The 17,185-nt window shown below is 42.4% G+C and overlaps 1 protein-coding gene across 1 annotated transcript in view; it reads right to left on the bottom strand.

Moving 5' to 3' along the window:
- KANK1 (KN motif and ankyrin repeat domains 1) overlaps positions 1 to 14,492 on the bottom strand; it is a 49,735-nt gene extending 35,243 nt beyond the window's left edge. Inside the window, exon 1 of the mRNA XM_033520354.1 lies at positions 14,188 to 14,492. Within this exon, the coding sequence (XP_033376245.1) occupies positions 14,188 to 14,224 (37 nt within the window). The 5' untranslated portion in view covers positions 14,225 to 14,492. The remainder of the gene's footprint in view (positions 1 to 14,187) is intronic.
- Between the last annotated feature and the right edge of the window lie 2,693 nt (positions 14,493 to 17,185).

Below are 17,185 nucleotides of genomic sequence, written 5' to 3'. Positions count from 1 at the left end.
GAAGAGGTGGGAAGTGCAGAACAGATACATAGGGCGATTGTAACAGGAATAATCATCAGGAAAGAACCTGGACTCCTGGGATATAAACCTGCTGTGGAGTATTAAAACTGATTTACAGTTTCAGTTTTGTCGTACAGCTGTGCACAGATTGGAAAAAATGGAAGAATTGTCTTCTGCAAGAATGATTCAACAAATATTTGTTTTTATGAGTCCTAGAAGGACATTATTTTGTCACATGCTTGCCTCCATAAGAAATATGGTTTATGCTGCATAATCAGTATGATATTTCAAATACTGGGAATTGTTCCCTCCTCCCCTTCTTTATATTAATCTAGTACTGCCTCCTTCTATGAGATGTGTATTGCTCTCCAAACTTCAAAAGCCTAAGCAATTTGCATTTGCAAAAAAAACTGAAAGCTTTTCCTCTGCATTTAAAATTGTTCAGAACAACAAACTGATTTTCTCAAAAAAGTTAAAAAAGCAATCACCAGATTAAATTTGCGAAATGTCATTATTAGAATTAATTTTCCACTTTCATTCTAAATAACTAAGACCAGTGGTCTATAATTTAAAGTCTATGAAAAATATTTAAAATTAGCAACTTTGAGGGAAACTGCCACCTTTCTGTTTTTGAAGTGATGCTTTGCAGCAAATAGGTGCACAGCCCCACTCCCTTTACTAGAGCTTTCACAACACCAATCTTCCATGAGAAAACCTGGGCTTGTTGAAGGAAACAAGCTACTCTATATATAAGGACAAAAACAAAGAGGCTACCAGAGGTGCCTGAAACCCCAAGTGCAAACTCCCTTCAGATGGCAGCACTTGCGAGACAACCCGACTGACCCAGCACCATTACAAACATGAAAAAAAAACTCTACCCATCCCAACAATATATCCTGTCAGAACATCAAGGGCTGGTTTTGGCAGAGCCAAAGCCCATTCCCATTCGAGTGTGTCACTCACCGATCCACGATCCACAAGAAGCAAACCCCTGGATGTTACTGTGTTCAGCTTTTCAGTAAATTAAGTCTGAAGCACACTTTCCTTTGCCTTAAAGGGACTGCACAGTCCTGACACATCAGCAGGCAGGGAGCCCAGTGGTTGCTACAGAGCATTTATTTATACTCATTTGGAATTTCCTGAGACAGTCCCAGCCCGGCAGCCAGACCAGCCCAGCGCCAGCGGTTTCCTTCACAGCACTTCACATGCTGTGTAATGCCTCTGGTTCCCCAAGGGTTAAAGTACATTACATGGGCAGCAGGACAAAAGGAACTGTACCAAGTGACGTACTAAAATGATGTTGGGTTTCTGTTGTTTTGTTTGGTTTTTTTTGTTTGTTTTTTTGGTTTTTTTTCTGAAGACAGATGTAATTCCCAAAAGGGAATTATAAGTTCAGGTCACTTCTCTCCCACCCTGTGTTCTCCCTTTCTCCCCAAGCCCTTCACCCCCACCCACCACTCTTACTTCTCACTCCCACATGTGGACTGAGAGCACAGAAAGGTTCATTGATATAATTTGCACAGAACAATTACCCCTGTTGTAACCACCACTGCTTCCAATTTTGTCTGTGTTACATTCAATCTAGTTTTATTTATGCTTCTCAAATGCAGGTTATAATTTGAGGGATAAAAATAAAAACTTTTAGTATATGTTTTCTTTTTTTCTGCAACACAGCCAAAACATGCAAGATATCCTTCATGCTAGTAAAAGCACTTTGAAAACAATGCACAATTTTTCCATATTAAGTTTTCTTGTTTTCACATACCACCAAGTATTAACTCAAGTAAGGACAACTGGGATTCTAGATGCAAAAAGACTCACTTCTCAGCAACACAAAAAGAGCCTTAAAGCCCTCAGCTCCATCTCTCTTCACCTCTGCTTACAACTGCTGTTAAAAGGTGGCAGACTCATTTAACAAGGGCGAAAGTTCTAAGACTTCACAGGACTAGAGGAAAATAACTTTACTTCCATGTTTTCCATGCAGATTCTCAAGAACGGTTAAAAAAAAGGGAGGGGGGGGGGAAACATGAATTCACAAAACAATTTCCAAGTTCATTGCAGATTGGAAGAGCTGTGCTTCAAGCAGACGTATGATCTTGTGCTGAAACAGCAGGAGCAAGGGTCCAAGCCCTCCACAATGCCTTCAGCTAAAATTGCAGACTTCCAATAAAAGTGTTTCCTGAATGTTTTGATAGTTTCAGTGGCATTTAATATGAAGAAAAGTAATATACAATACTTCCAGGCATCAGCTTTTGGACTCTGAAGTAGGTTCTCCCCTCTAGGTAATTTTAAATTATTTCCTTGAATTACAAGTAATTTTTGTATCCAATATAAACCATGAGCTCACAATGAAAGTCTGAAGAACCCAACTTGTTTCATCTACGGACCACAAAGGTATTGAATTTTAAATGAACTTGGTCTGGTCTGTGCTCTAACCACCCTATGCATGAAGAAAAGCAGCTCTTCAATAAAATATTATTTGAGAACAGTTCCTAAGCATGGCTTGAAGTTTTTTGCTAGAAGACAGAAAAACTCTAGGGCATCTGACACTCAACCCATGTTTTCAATTCAAGAAAAAAATCAGAACTTTAGCCCTTGAAACACTGCCTGGCCTGCAGCCACCACTTGAGCTTTCTGCTTTTCAAGCCCTGTCTTTCAACCAGCCAGGTGAGAATAAGCAGTGCACAGCAGCACTGGGTATCTCTAGCTCCATCAGCAGGTTCTTCACACCAGGCAGGGGAGATCATTAAAACAGCCATCCAGTTTTCTGTTGTGAAAACAAACATGACACTTGGAATGGGGAAGTGAAGAGAATGGCCAGAACATTCTTCTCAAGAGTTAGGATTCTGCTCAGAGGGGGGGAAAAAAAAATCTTAACATTGTATGGTTTAGTTTTTCTAAAAAAAGACAGCATGATATCCTGTTTAGAGAAGAACAGATTTTAGCAGTTGTCTCCACATGTTCCATCTGTTTATCATTACTCTGCGGTTTTGAGGGCTTGACATTCGAACAGGCACTTCATCAAGTCATACACCTTGAGTGGACTGTCCTCAAAACTCTGTTAACTCAGCAGCCTGAAAAGACCTCATGAGTGCATGTAATAACCCATAGTATGTATCAGCACATCATCCCTTTTCCAGCAATTCAAATGAGGAGGCACATGTCTGGGTTAGCACTAGCAAAACCTAAAGGCAAAGAGCATATATGTATTTTCTTGGCCTTTGAAACCATTAAAATGTCAAATAAACTAATTTGACTACTGTTTGCAGTAGAAACAGAACTGAGGTCAGAACGCAGCTCCCCAGTGACCAAAAAACCTGACTTGCCCTGAAGCAGAGTGAATGTAAGGTTCAGTGTATGGGCAGCCATCCAGCTGATAAATTCTTATCTAAAAAGCAGGTTGTTTCACACCCCTTTTGAAAACAGGCAGAGAGGGCACAATGGATCTGTGAAAAGGCGATGGATGAAACACAGCTCTTTAAAACACATGCCTCCAAAAGACCTCATTTCCTCAGCAATGGAGTGGCTCTGCTTGGAAACAATGAAATAATCTGCCTGATTACAGTGAACCAGTTCAGGGCAGCACAGAGCTCCACCATACCCACCACTGTCAGGTTTATGTTCCTATCCCCAAAACCAGCTGCTGCATTTTGATGCAGGTTGCATATGGAGTTCTTCTCAATTTTAATTTGTGAGAGAATGGGCGTGTGCTATTTTGTTTGTTTTTTTTTTCTTGACAGCCTTCAAGAATTTGGCAGTTGGTTTCCACAGAATGATTTAAAACCTGCTAGCCATTGAGGTCAGACATGAAATTGATCTGGCCCAGCCATCTCCTCCCCAGCAGATGCCTCTGGAACAGAATAAGAAGGAAGCAAACATACAGCAAAATTTCTCCCCTTGGTGTACACAAACCTGCAACTCAGAAACTTCCCAAGATGGGGTGGTTCAGGGTTTTAAGTAACAGTGTCAAATGTCTGTTTTCAGGTGCAACTGATAAATGCACCCCATTTTATTGTTAAGTGTCCATCTGGTTTGGCATCACACAGAATGAACTTCAACTACTTGGTATTTTGTGTGTCCTCAAGTAAGTAACGATCCCTTACTGTTCTCCCATAATGACTAGTTGGGAAAGCTTATGGTAAGAAGTTTTGTTTTGAGATCAAGTAGACCATTCAAGCCTTCATATCTGGTGGATTTTTTTTTTTTTCTTAGAATCACAGTGTCACAGAAATTTTTAGATTGGAAAAGACCTTTAAGATCAGCAACCATAAACTCAGCACTTCAAGTTCACCACTAGAACATGTCTGTTCCCAGGCACTGCATCTCCACGTCTTTAAAACAGCTTCAGCGATGGCATTTCCACCACCTCCCTGAGAAGCCTGTTCCACACTTGGCAACCATTTTGGTGAAGAAATTTTTCCTATCTAACCTTCTCTGGCACAAATTGAGGCCTTTCCCTCTCATCCTGTCACTTGTTGCCTGGGAGAAGAGGCTGACCGCCACCTGACTACACCCTCCTTTCAGGCTGTTGTAGAGAGTGATAAGGTCCCTCTGAGGTCCCTCCTCTTCTCCAGGCCAAACAAGCCCAGCTCCCTCAGCTGTTCCTTAAATGACTGGTGTTCCAGACCCTTCCCCAGCTCTGTTGCCTTTCTCTGCTCTCCCTCCAGCAGCTCCATGTCCTTCTTGGAGTGAGAGGCCCAAAACTGAGCAGAGGATTTGAGGTGCAGCCTCCCCAGTGCTGAGTACAGGTGACAATCTCTGCCCTGCTCCTGCTGGCCACACTATTGCTGGCACAGGCCAGGATGCCATTGGCCTCCTTGGCCACCTGGGCACTGCTGGCTCCTGTTCAGCTGCTGTCACCAGCACCCCCATGGCCTTTTCCTCTGGGCAGCTTTCCAGCCACTCTGCCCCAGCCTGTGGCACTGCCTGGGGCTGTTGTGACCCAAGGGCAGAACCTGGACTTTGTCTTGTTGAACCTCACAGCACGGCCTTGTCCCATTGATCCAGCCTGTCCAGAGCCTGCCTGCCTTCCAACAGATCAACACCCCTGCTGGAGTTGGTGTTGTCTCTAAACTGTGTAGGAGTGCCCTTGATATGGCCTCATCCAGGTCATCCAGAAAGACTTTAAACAGAACTGGCCCCAGTACTGAGCCCTGGGGAGCACCACTGGTGACCAGCCACCAGCTGGATGTAACTCCATCCACCACCAGTCTCAAGGCCTAGCCATCAATGGTTTTTTACCCCGCGAGCAGTGGGTAAAGCCACTGAGCCATGAGCAGCCAGTCTCCCCAGAAGAATGCTGTGGGAAACCGTGTCAAAAGCCTTATTTAGTCCAGGCAGAAACATCCTCAACCTTTCCCTTATCCACTAAGCAAGTCACCCTGTCAGAGAAGGAGATCAAGTCAGTTAACCAAGACCTGCTTCATGGGACCCATGGGCAAGAATACATGTCCCATTAATGTGCCATGTGATTGATAAACAGTGCATGCAGTACATGACACAGTAGCAGGATTGACAATGGACAGTAAAGCTGGACTGGATGAGAAGATGTTGCACAGTTTCACAGAGAGATGTCTCTCCTGCTGCTGTGGAGGTGTCTTGCTCTGTGGGCTGAGATAGTCTGGCTGAGCAGACTATGTTTGCAGAGTTGTAGTCTTACAACTTTTCTCTGCAGAGGGACAGGTAAGTTATTTTCTCAGTACTGCCATCAGTGCATTTTCCACAGCACTGAAAATGGGCTGTGAGGAAGTAGAGGCAGAGGAGGGTTGGGTATCAGTCCACAGAGTACAGTGTACCTGTTCAAGGTATAGGCATGGAGAAGTCCCTATGCATCCCTGGGGAGAAACAGAGCATTGGAAAAGGCACTGAGTATTAGGGAGCAAAAAGGGAAAGACAAGCATGCTGGATAACAGACACACTGTCTGAGATAGAGGAAGGGAACAGGACTATAACTAATCATGATGAAGGAGAATGGTGAAAGTCTAAAGGGCGATGCAGTGGATGCACGGCCACATAAGCACACACAGGTCCTGACAGTCTTAAAAGCTATGTAACAGCAATGTGTCTCCACATACAAAAAACAGACAACAGGAGCAGAAGAGAATGATTCTAGACAGGAATACCTTTTTTTAACTTTATAACTTAAGATACAGAAAAATATATCCAAAATTAAAGAATCACAGTTCTGCTGGAGGGAGGGGAGAAAGGACTTAGCCATGGATTTCCCGAAGTAAAAAAGCCCTGGTGATATTGGGAAGTCCTTGAAACCTGACTGCCCTGATCTTGTCTTTATGCCTGTATCATATGCAAATATTAGTCCACTTTTTTCAACCATGGCCATGTGCTTTACTGTATTTTCTTGCACTGTACTGTTTTTTTTTAAAGCTGCACATTTAGATTTACAAAGCAGTGTACATGAAGTGTTAAAATTTGACCTATTTGCTAGTATTAGACCTGAAATTCCAGTAACAGCAGCAGAGTTGCACAAGTGTTTCCTTTCTATTATCTGATCTGCACACCATATGACAGTGCTCCAGGCAGAGAGGTTGGCTGTGTGAAGCAAGGGTAGGGAAGGGGCTAGGAGTACATCAACAACATGCCCCTCAGCAGTAAGAGACTGCTCCAGACAAGGGATGTCTGGTTTACATAGGGAGTACAGTCTGTTCCCAATTATCAGGTAATTTGATCCTCACCCTAATCTGACCAAACCTTCAAACCCAGATATTAAAAAGTCCGTCTTCCCCGCTAGCCCGCCCCCACAACTTTCAAACAAATACTGCAGGGCAATACAAAAGCATCTCAGACAGGCCCTTTTATGTTGAGGAAAATCAGCATAGTGTTATAAAGAAAAAAGATACAGGAATATATTATTTTTAAAAAGAGCAAACAGTTACATAAAACATTCATTACAGTGCAAGGTAACTAGGGAGGAGACATTGGGCAAAATAAAGGGATGGACTGTGAGAAGGGGTAAGGTTCTACAGGTAAGAAGGCTTTGCAAAAGGTAGGGAAGGACAGACAGAAAATGTGAGAGTATGACTAGACTTACCTCTCCAAGCTTCTGAGCATTTTGTTTTGTCAAAGCACGTGTGAAGAATCAGAAGAAGAAAATTCTCAAGAGAATATGCTCTAAAAAGTTTTAGAGAGATAGGGAGCAGGAGAGCTCTTTATTGACCTGGTTGATCTGGTAATTCCTCACAGACATCCCCACCTATATCCCACAGCAGAGGTCAACCACTGCTTTCTGCCAATGTGGTAAGTATAATTTCTGGATGAAATCAGAGGAGGGAACGGCAGAAAAAGAAAAGTGAGGACGGACAACACAAGCATGCTGCTGTCCCAAAGCTCAGAGCTGGTTACACTGAGACATCCTGGCAGGAATAGTACTTTGCTACCAAGGGGAGTCATGTTACCAGAGGAAGGAAATGGAGATACAGAAGCAATGCCAACGTGGGAAATCCAAGCGCTCCCTCAGCCTCTAAAAGTGCTGTGAAAACACGATACAGGAAGGGGTGCCCTTCTGTCATCTCTAATACAAAGCCTTACAAATGGCTCAGAAGAGGGGGAGGAGAGAGGTGGCAACTACAAGAAGCTTCCCAAGGACCTCTGCTCCAGTAGTAACGCTTTTGTAAGGAACATATCTGAATGCAGGCACTCACGTGTTTGCAAGCAGAAGGACAACCAACTGTCATCAGGCTATTTCCATCCAAGTAATTTTCCTGAGGGACCATATACTTCTAAAGGGAACAAAATACCTTCCCTTCCCACAGGGAGGAGATTCATATGCATTATTCATTACCTGCTTTCTGCAGAAGAATCTGGGAAGTGAGGAATACTGTAGAATAGTTTGGGGGAAATGCTGAATTGTGTGTCTTGTAAGTGGGGAAAGGTAGACAATGAAGATAATTTTTCAAGTCTGGAAAAAGTTTATTCTTGGTGTTTTTCCTGTGACATGTGCCTGCCCTGCTTCTGGTTCTTGCTCCTTACCCTCACCCCAGCTGCCACCAGACAGTGCAAAGCAGTGGCTTCCACCACAAGAACTTAGTTTCATCACTGTTAATCTCAGTTCAGTAAATTCAGTAAGGCTCCACGGTACCACAAACAGCAAGACATGCCTGATGAGTCCCTAGAAAACTTTAAAGACACATGATGAACACCCTTATCTGCCTCCTAGGGTGCAAAGGGCATGTATTTCCACAGGGAGCAGCAGCAGGCCACACAAGAGCATCCAGGTGCTGCCCACACAAGTGCATCACAGCAGCTCAGAGAAGGAAAGCCTGCATTGCTCCATGAGCAAACTTTCATCAGAGAGGATGAACACAGTACTCCTCCTAGGTGAGATGTAAGAATCTGGGCAGCTGCAGAAGATAATCTAGAAAAAGACACAGCTGCAGTAATCTCAGATGAAAAGACAGATCAATTAAATATCTTCTTTTTCTCAAGGCCACTTTGTCCTCCTGCAGAGCATTAGCATCTACATATAATGGCTTTGTATCTTGGGCCATCTCTTTCCCACCACAGCAATGCAACTTCCATTCCTAAGGACTGGGCAACCCAGAGCAGACTCCTATGTCCTGAAACTTCCAATTACACTGTATTTATTTAATGTATCCTTTCTAACTTCTTCCTGATCCCTACATTTCCACTGGAATCCAAAATCAGGCCTGTAGCATGTTCTTTGGGCAACAAGTCCTGAGTAAAAGAATAAATGAAGATGCATGGTCCCTGTCCTCTGCAGTCTCATAAAGGCTTTTAGGCTGGGCAAATATAAGTCATTGCATTTTTAAGCTTTCTGCTGCAGAGGAACCCTTGGATTACAGTCATCAACTAGCAGTTGCAGAAGCAATTACTAATTCAAGTAAAAAGCTGGCAGTCACTGAGATCACGTGCTTCAGCTCCAGCCATCTGTCCTTAAGGCAGATCTGGCATCAGCGAATGTACTACAGCATACTGATGAAAATTTTGATATGACTTGTGATAGAGATTATGTGAAATCACTGGAGGTTCACTTACCCTTCTCCCCACAGACTTCAGGGTCCCACCCTAGCTTGTTTTTAAATACTGGGCACCACCAGAGTGACTCATAGGATCACTTGTGGGTGAGGCAGGAGCTGGATCCCAGTGACAGCCATCTGCCCATCCCAAAAGCTCAAGACTGCAGGTCAATTGAGCAGGCTCTCCTGGTGGCAAGAGGCTTTCACCAGCTACCAAAACACACCTTGGGCATACACCCATCTCCATTAATTCTGAAAGTTATTGGAAGCTGGCTTAGAGCAGGGAGCATGGTAGGGGAGGAATAGGTTTAGTCAGTCATCACATAGTTCTGACTCAAACAAATTGTCCTTGCATGGCTGATTTGCTAAAAATACAAACTCTCCTGAATCCCGAATCCTGCATCTGCTAAACAAAGTAAACTCAGAGGCTGCTGAGCACAGAGCTTGGTGTGTCAGGAGCACTGCAGTGATACCTGGGTGACAGCCACCACGCAGAAGCAGCAAGAGCAGCAGGCAGCTGGGCTCCTGTGGCAGGCACCTGCAATACTCAGGGGGAAAGGCTTCGGGAGGAAGGGCTCCAGCAGATGGACTACCACCTAGCAATCAAACACTTTGAACTAATAACACACTTAGGTCTGTAAGTTCCCAGATTGTGAAGAAGAACGGTGGATATTCTGCCAAAGTTAGTAACAGCGGTAATGTTCTGGTGCACATTTTCTGCTTAGGCTGTATTTACATCATGAGGCTAGAAATAATGCAAAATTCCATGCATATTGCCTAAAATGAATGAGGAAAATAGAATCAAATGAGAGGCTGTAAATCAAATAATGCAGTATCCAAAAGAAAAGTGTTTCTACAAATCTTTGGTAAGAGTTGTTACAAATCAATGCAGAGGATGTGTGTGATGAAAACATTTGCTCCAAGTAAAAGTATGTGTTCTATTTACTGGCCTCAGTTAAAAGGGTTAATAAGTTAACTGCAGGTTTTCATAATACTTTGCAACAGTTGCTTAAGCATTTATATACCAGCAGATGGAAAACACATTTATTAAACATTTGGTCTTTGAGTCATACTGACGTTAGTATCTCAAACAACATTAATTCACCAGGCAGCAGCTTTTTGCAATGGCCTCATTCTCTGACTAACTGGTGCGTAGTTACAACTTCATGTAGGAGTCAAGAAAACTGCTCAGAAACAAAGAAAATCTGACCAGAAGCCCACAGGGTGCTCCAGTATAACTGTGCACATATAAAATAACTAGAGGATGCCAAGATGCTGCAGAGGAAACAGTGGTCCAGCTACAATTTGTATCCCTCATCAAACCACCTGTGGTCCCACAGCCCTGGCTTGCTGCAAGGAATGGAGGTGGATGCCCATATCAGCAGGGAGTGAAAAGAGTACAGTGTGATCAAAGACACTTGACAACTGCAGACTGGCTATCACAGCAGTTCCTTGCTTTATAGGTGCAAGGAGACTAACAGTGAAAATTATGTTCAGGTGCTATAATGCCACTGCTTTAAGAATTGTGCAGGAATCTAAAGCATGGCGTGGAGTTAAATATGCAGGGAAACAGTTCAAATTAATATGTGCAGGATGATGTGCTTCTGTATGTAGAGAAGCATGTTAAAAAAGGAATGGGAAGGCATGAAAACATAAATCCATACACTAGACTGAGGAGAAGGCACAAACAGAAGGGAAGAAAGAAAAAAGAGCAGCGAAATCTCCAACACTGAGTACAGAAAATAATATGCATTTGTTTTATGGCAAAAGTAAAGAAAGAGTTTGTGCAACAGCCTTCCTATACTGACCCCTGCAGCCCATCCTACTCAAGAAAACTGGAAATGCTTTTCTATCTCTGTTAAGAAATAACTAACAATTCTGCAGTGCCTGGATATAGAGAATGAGGCGCTTAGGGAAGTCAAATAAAGCATGTTTTTATTATGGTTAGTGACAAATACAGTTTTTAATCCTTTATCTTTTTTAAAATCAGTCTTCTATGTTTGTTGCGCTGCTTCCTTGTTTTCCACATCAGAATAAACAGAATTAGACTGGAACCTTATTCCATGCAGTGCCTTTCAGAACACGTGTTTTGAAAAGAAAGTTTTCACAAACAGGTTGTTAGTGAACAGAATGAAAATCCATCCAGGGCTAAAACTGCCCTGTAAGTTTTCTCCTTGTGCATTGTGCTTTTTGTAGCTGACTAGAAGACATTTCTACAGATATCAGTACAAAAACTAGCAGAGCCTCATTAAATAGATGAATTATGCATCAGTCCTAGCAAGCACAGAAGCTAACAATTACTGGAAGTTTCACCCAGCAGTTAATGGAGACACTAATACTATTTAGAGAAACAATCACCTCATTTATTTTTTTCTTGTACAATGCAAAGAGAAGTTAATTTGTATCATGCACCAAACCAACTGCAGACTCCCAATAGCTCCCCACAGACTGAGGGCATTTCCCAGCTCCTGAGGCAGCTTCTTGGATGACTGACTGCACAGCATGCTCTGGACTTGCACTACACTCCTTAACCCTGGTGAGTTTACTGGACTGAGCAGTGAGCTCACATGCCACCAGGGAAGACTCTAAACAGTTATCCAGCACCTATAACCAACACCAGATAAAATAAAATAAAAAAATTTTAAAAGGGCAAATTTTTCTGCAAGCACCAATTTATTCAGCTCTTTCCTGAGGAGACAGGACAGCTTTGACAGGCTAGTCCAAAATCAGGATTAAGGCACAAAAGCAACTTCCAAAATGGATAAAAAACAACAAATAAGCTTGCAGCCCAAAGAAATACAGTTCACTACAAGACCTCTGTGCAACAAAACTGTGAATAGAGTGATAAAATTTTTAAGTCAGCAGCAAACGGAACTATCGACAGTACGGAAGTACAAATCACAGTCTCTGTCATTTATTCACATTTAAGGTTCATGTCTTTTTGAGATAGGCAAGAGACAGAGAAACTTAGATAGTTGCTTTCATGATAAAGTCATCACTTGCTTTGTAGTTTATCTCCTATACACACTCACTAAAATATTTATAACAAACGTATTTCCCATAAATATCCCTTAAAAAACAACCTCTATACAACTGCAAAACAGCCTTTCCTCGAAACAAGTTCCAAATTCAAGCATTCCTCTACAGATTTCATCTGCAGCAGCAGTAGTCCATATAGGCTTGTACACTGAAAAAAAATTACCGAAATGGCACATAGGCATAATTTTTTGATAGTGCAAGTACTCACATTCTCGAGTTAACCAAAGCAAACCACTGCTTCTTAGTCACTTCATACTTGAATGAAGCTGAACATGTGGTCAGACTTGCCAAAATATTCAAGTAACATAAATGAGGCTTAGTAGTCCCTAACAAGTCTTTCTAGTTCTTTTTCCTGCTGCTGATTGATTCAGAGGGCACAGAAAACACCACCCCTGAAGTTTGTCTTTCCACTCTTAGAGCTCCATGCAATTAAACTTGCTTCAATACCTCCAACGCCCAGATCAGTTCCTGCTCATCCAAAGGCATTCTCTCCCAGGCAGCACAGCAGCACAACAAATCACAGCTATCTGCCACCCAATATTCTGTCTGCTATGAACTGCTGAGGATTTGGAGACACGGGCGTACATAGCTGCATGTTAGAACACCGGCCTCAAGGGTTTGCAAAGCCAACAAGTCCTGACAGTATCTGCAAAATGTTGTCCAATTTAGCTCTGAATTAAATACTTGTAATTTATTACAGCGTCTTTCTACCAATAAGGGAACAAACAGCTTTATCCTGCAAGAAGCCTTGTTTGCATAGCAATCCTGGAACTAAAACTTTGTCTTGCATTAACACATCCCCCAGTATAAGCATTTAGCTTCTTTCAGACTTACACATCAGCCCACCAACTTTTTCAGTATACTGATTCTACTGCAGGGAGAAAAAAAAAAAATTAGTAAACCAATCAGTAACACTCCATGCACAATTTTTCTTTCCTTGTAAGCAGAGGAAATTTTTCTGCATGACTTAAGTTAAAGACATATTAAAAATAAAAGTCAGGTTATATGGGGGGGTGTTTAGGCAGCTACAGTTAAGTCACGCATGCAGCAGAGGTTTTGCAGTCCACATTCTCAAAAGGACTACTGAAGGTTACAAAAAGATATGGTTTTTATCTTAAAGAATATACTTCTAATTATATAAAAAAGGGGGTGGGGGAGAGGAATAGAAATATCTTACTTCAGCAGTCTCAAGATTTAACAATATTGGTAAATTTAACCTTGAATCATCAACAGATAATAGTAATTCCAAAGACTTAATTCAACTTTCACTAACCTTTAAAAAAGACTTCTTGCTTTGCATAAATTTCACATAATGGCACTCCATATTTCTAATATTCTGCACATAAAATGTTTTAATCCCATGCTCTAATTAGAATAATTTTACAGTGAACACAGTGAGCAACCTACAAGCCATGCACTTGAAATTTTCCATGTAATCCTACTGTAGCAGCCTCAGCTTTAGCTGGCTAAAACTATGTTTGTGCAGTGATCAGAAGAGGAAAATATTGACACAAGCGCAGGAGGAACACTGCTGCTGTGCTGTTTGTTATCAGTTGTTCTGCAATTTCTGCCCCCCAACAACCTGCCAGCCCTCCTCAGCAACCTTTGAACATGCCAAGCAATCCATTTCACAGAGTATCAGGCAACCAAAAGACACAGTTTGGGAACTTCTTAAAAATAACAAAAAAGTGAACACCTCTTCAGGACATTGTTTGAGGAATGTTTTTATGCTTTTAAGCAAGCAACAAAAATTAGACTGAGCAGTAAGGGTGACCAGGAAGGGCTGGGCATTTGATGCATTAGGGGCTGGTTAATCTCACAAATGATTGCAGACTCAGTTTAACAGCCACATGATCGTGCAGCAAAGCCCTAGGCCTCCCAGAGTCTAGAGTGAGCCCCTTGAGAGCAGAGCACACTGCATGCTGAATGACTGAGTGTCAGCCCTTAAGTCTTCCCAAACTACTTTGCACACTATAAATATTTAAAAGATTACTGGGGTGGGGGATGGGGGAGGGGGAGAGAACAGACAGGCTCTGATCTACCAGGAAACTGTTTTTCAGTATTTAAACTGCCATTACTTCCTTTTCCTGCTCGCACAATGTAAGAATTTTTTTAATTAATAATCCAAAGGGGGAAGGTGTTCCCGTTTAGTTACCTGTAGCACTGCCGTTAGTATTTGCTGGGTAGGCCATGTTTGCTCAGTGACACATCCACAGCTAGGCTGCTTGGTGTCATGCAAATGCCATGCATCAAGTCCAACCAGACATGCAACCTGGAACAAACAAGTAAAAAGCAGTTAAAAAAACACATGTAGTTTTAAGAAGTTAGGTACATTAAGCAGTAGGTATTTCTGAGTATTTAAAGTCTCATCTTCAATGCAAACTTTAGCACAGCAGTAGCATGCTCCTCTTAAATCAGCATCCTAGCTATCACAAACCCCAAAGGTGTCCAAGTGACCGAAGCTGAGCTGTGGTTCTCTGGCAACCTCCAGATCTGTCGTCACTGAGGATGTAACTAGCTGAATCTGCAATTGGCCTTTGTTTTTCTGGCCTGCCCTCAACTTTTTTGCAGATGTTCTCTAAACATTCCTGTACCACCGCAGATTCCTCACATTTTCTGGCATGTGTATAAAGTTCTAGATTACTCAACATCTTACGAAGGCAGGATTTTTTAGGTGGAGAGCACCTACAGAAGCACTGTACCAGTAAGTGGGGGACCAATAGCAGTTTCTGAGCTCAGATGTCTCCCTGGGGAGGTGAGGGCAGAGGTGCAGCCAGAGCAGGCATCTCTGCCTGACAAACCTAGACACCAACAGCTGCAGTGTGGAAGCTGGCAGGGTGGGGGGACCACGAATGCTATCTGACTTCATCCGTGCTCATCTGACTACAAGACCTCTCCACTGCAAGTTCCAGCAGCAATGGGTTCTCTGGGTGTTAAATGTTCTCCCAGCCCACACATGGCAGGTTGAACCAATAAGAAGCACTTGTCTGAAGCTCAGGCTGCAGGTACAGAAAAAAGGCACTGTCCCCCTGGGTGGGTGGCTGCTGGGATGAAGCCAAATGAGAGGCAGAGGCCAAAGCAGCAGCAGTTCTGTGGCTACCTAGCTGGCTCTGCAGCAGGGCTCCTGCCCCTCCTTCCCTGCCCACCTTCAGTGCAGTGAGCAGCCTGATCACGACTCATCTTCAGCAGAAGACCTGACCCATCTGGGGCTACAGAGATACCTCTTCCTGATTCTGCTTCGAGTTTTCTACAGTTCAAAAGCATTTCATTTTGTTGACTCAGATAGGTGGAGCTTAGGTGTATGAAGAACACCCTGCTTTGCTGACCCCCATCTGACTTGGGCTGACAACTCAAGAAACCAGTCACATTTTTCCAATTATATTTGATTTAGCTCTCACAGTACGTGCAGGAAAGTATTTAAAAGCTAAGCAGATTAGCAAAGTAAAAGAAAATCAAGAAATTAATGAGCACAGGCACCATGTGAATTTGAGTCAGACATACACTGACTGATAGAGAAGCTGGCTGTTTTTAAAAGCTGACAGAGCTCCATCACACAAGCTAATACAGCTTTGCTTTCTCCTTCAAGAACACAAATGCCTTCATTTTTAGTACAGTCCTGATATCAGTTTTCCAAAAATGCAGAAAGCTTCATTGCAATTCCTCCTCCCCTAGCCCTGCCATATACACTGACATTTACCATCTCTTGTTCAGTGAAGGGCAGAGCATGAAGCTGCTACAAAGATTGTATAAAAGGCTAAGAACAGCAATATAAGGCATGAATCCAACACAGGCCATGATGCATAGAGGCCCATCACAAGATTCCAGGCCTAACCATAATTATCAAATTTCTGAAACAATCGAGCATGGCCCATAAAAAACCAAACAAACAAACAAAAAAACCAAAACCAACAAAAAACAAACCCAAAAAACCCCCCCATGGTGCTGGCAAAGTTTGCAGCCAGAACAGAAGTTTTAAATCTGGGAGCTTTTAAGAAAATATTAACTACTTCCTTTCAAACAGAGAGTTTTTAAAGCATCACTCCCACCTCTGCTTGCTATAAAGGTATAGTTATGCTTTAAGCTGAAGACAGGCAATTTTTACTGAGTCACAGTGAATGCTTACTGAAAAATTATCAGCAGCTTCTATGTGAAGTTCAGGACATGTCCAGAAGCTCAGGACAGCCACTGTGTCAGGGCAGGCTGCACTTAGCAGGGCATCAATCTCTATCAGTGTAACTAAGGGTAAAGAAAACTGAATTTATTTACCCACTTCCAATTTGTTCAGCACAGATCTGTGCTTTCTCAGTAACACTGTAAAAACAGGTATGATCCCCTGCTTTCATTACATACACTGTACAAGGGAAGACCTGGGAGCCTGCACCCAGGGATGGATATGGACAGGTGGATGGGAGGGGATCCTGGGGTAACACATCTCTTTTAGGTGCAGTGCAGTCATGAATACAAGTGGGCAACCACAAAAATGAGGCCCGACCGTGGCGTGCCTGATCATGGGTTTAAAAGTAAAATCTGTTAAAACCACTAGTCACCATTCACAGGCACAAATGAGGAGAGCTTCCCAATAGCAAGAAACAAGTGTAACTGAGGTGACAATTGACATAAAGTTAATACAAACAGTGCTGAAAATCTAAACAAGGACTAAGATCTACATTTTGTTGTGGCTTGAAGAGATGCAGTTGACCTGGTACTAACTGCCTTGTGGGTATGCTTCTATTAGTTTCAAAGCTATGCAAACTCACTTGCTGATTCAAAATTTAAGTAAGGATTAATAAAATAATTCAGGAAACAAATTTGGATTCAGCAAAATCAGCAAAAACAGAAGGAAAAAAAGAGAGAAAACTACAGGATCAAATAATTTGTTTGCTAAGTGAAAGAACTAATTCCTGTGTTATTGTTTGTTTGCTTGTTTTTTGTTTAGATCAAATGTAGAAGGAATTGAAAATCTGCCTATTAAACAGCTCTTCAAGTACAGAAAAAATCTGACCTAGCTCAGCAAACTCATGGAAGAAGAGAATTTTGTTGAAACGTGCTTTGAGCCATACATCAGAAACTGAATTCCTGAAATTGCACCAACACATACCTGGATCATTTTTAGAATGTGCCACATGTGATTCCCCAGCTGCACACACCCCAGA

The sequence above is a fragment of the Parus major genome, chromosome Z (genome assembly GCF_001522545.3).
Source record: "Parus major isolate Abel chromosome Z, Parus_major1.1, whole genome shotgun sequence".
Classification (NCBI taxonomy): Eukaryota; Metazoa; Chordata; class Aves; order Passeriformes; family Paridae; genus Parus; species Parus major.
Note: the sequence above shows the minus strand (reverse complement) of the source record. Positions and strands in the feature narration are given on the sequence as shown.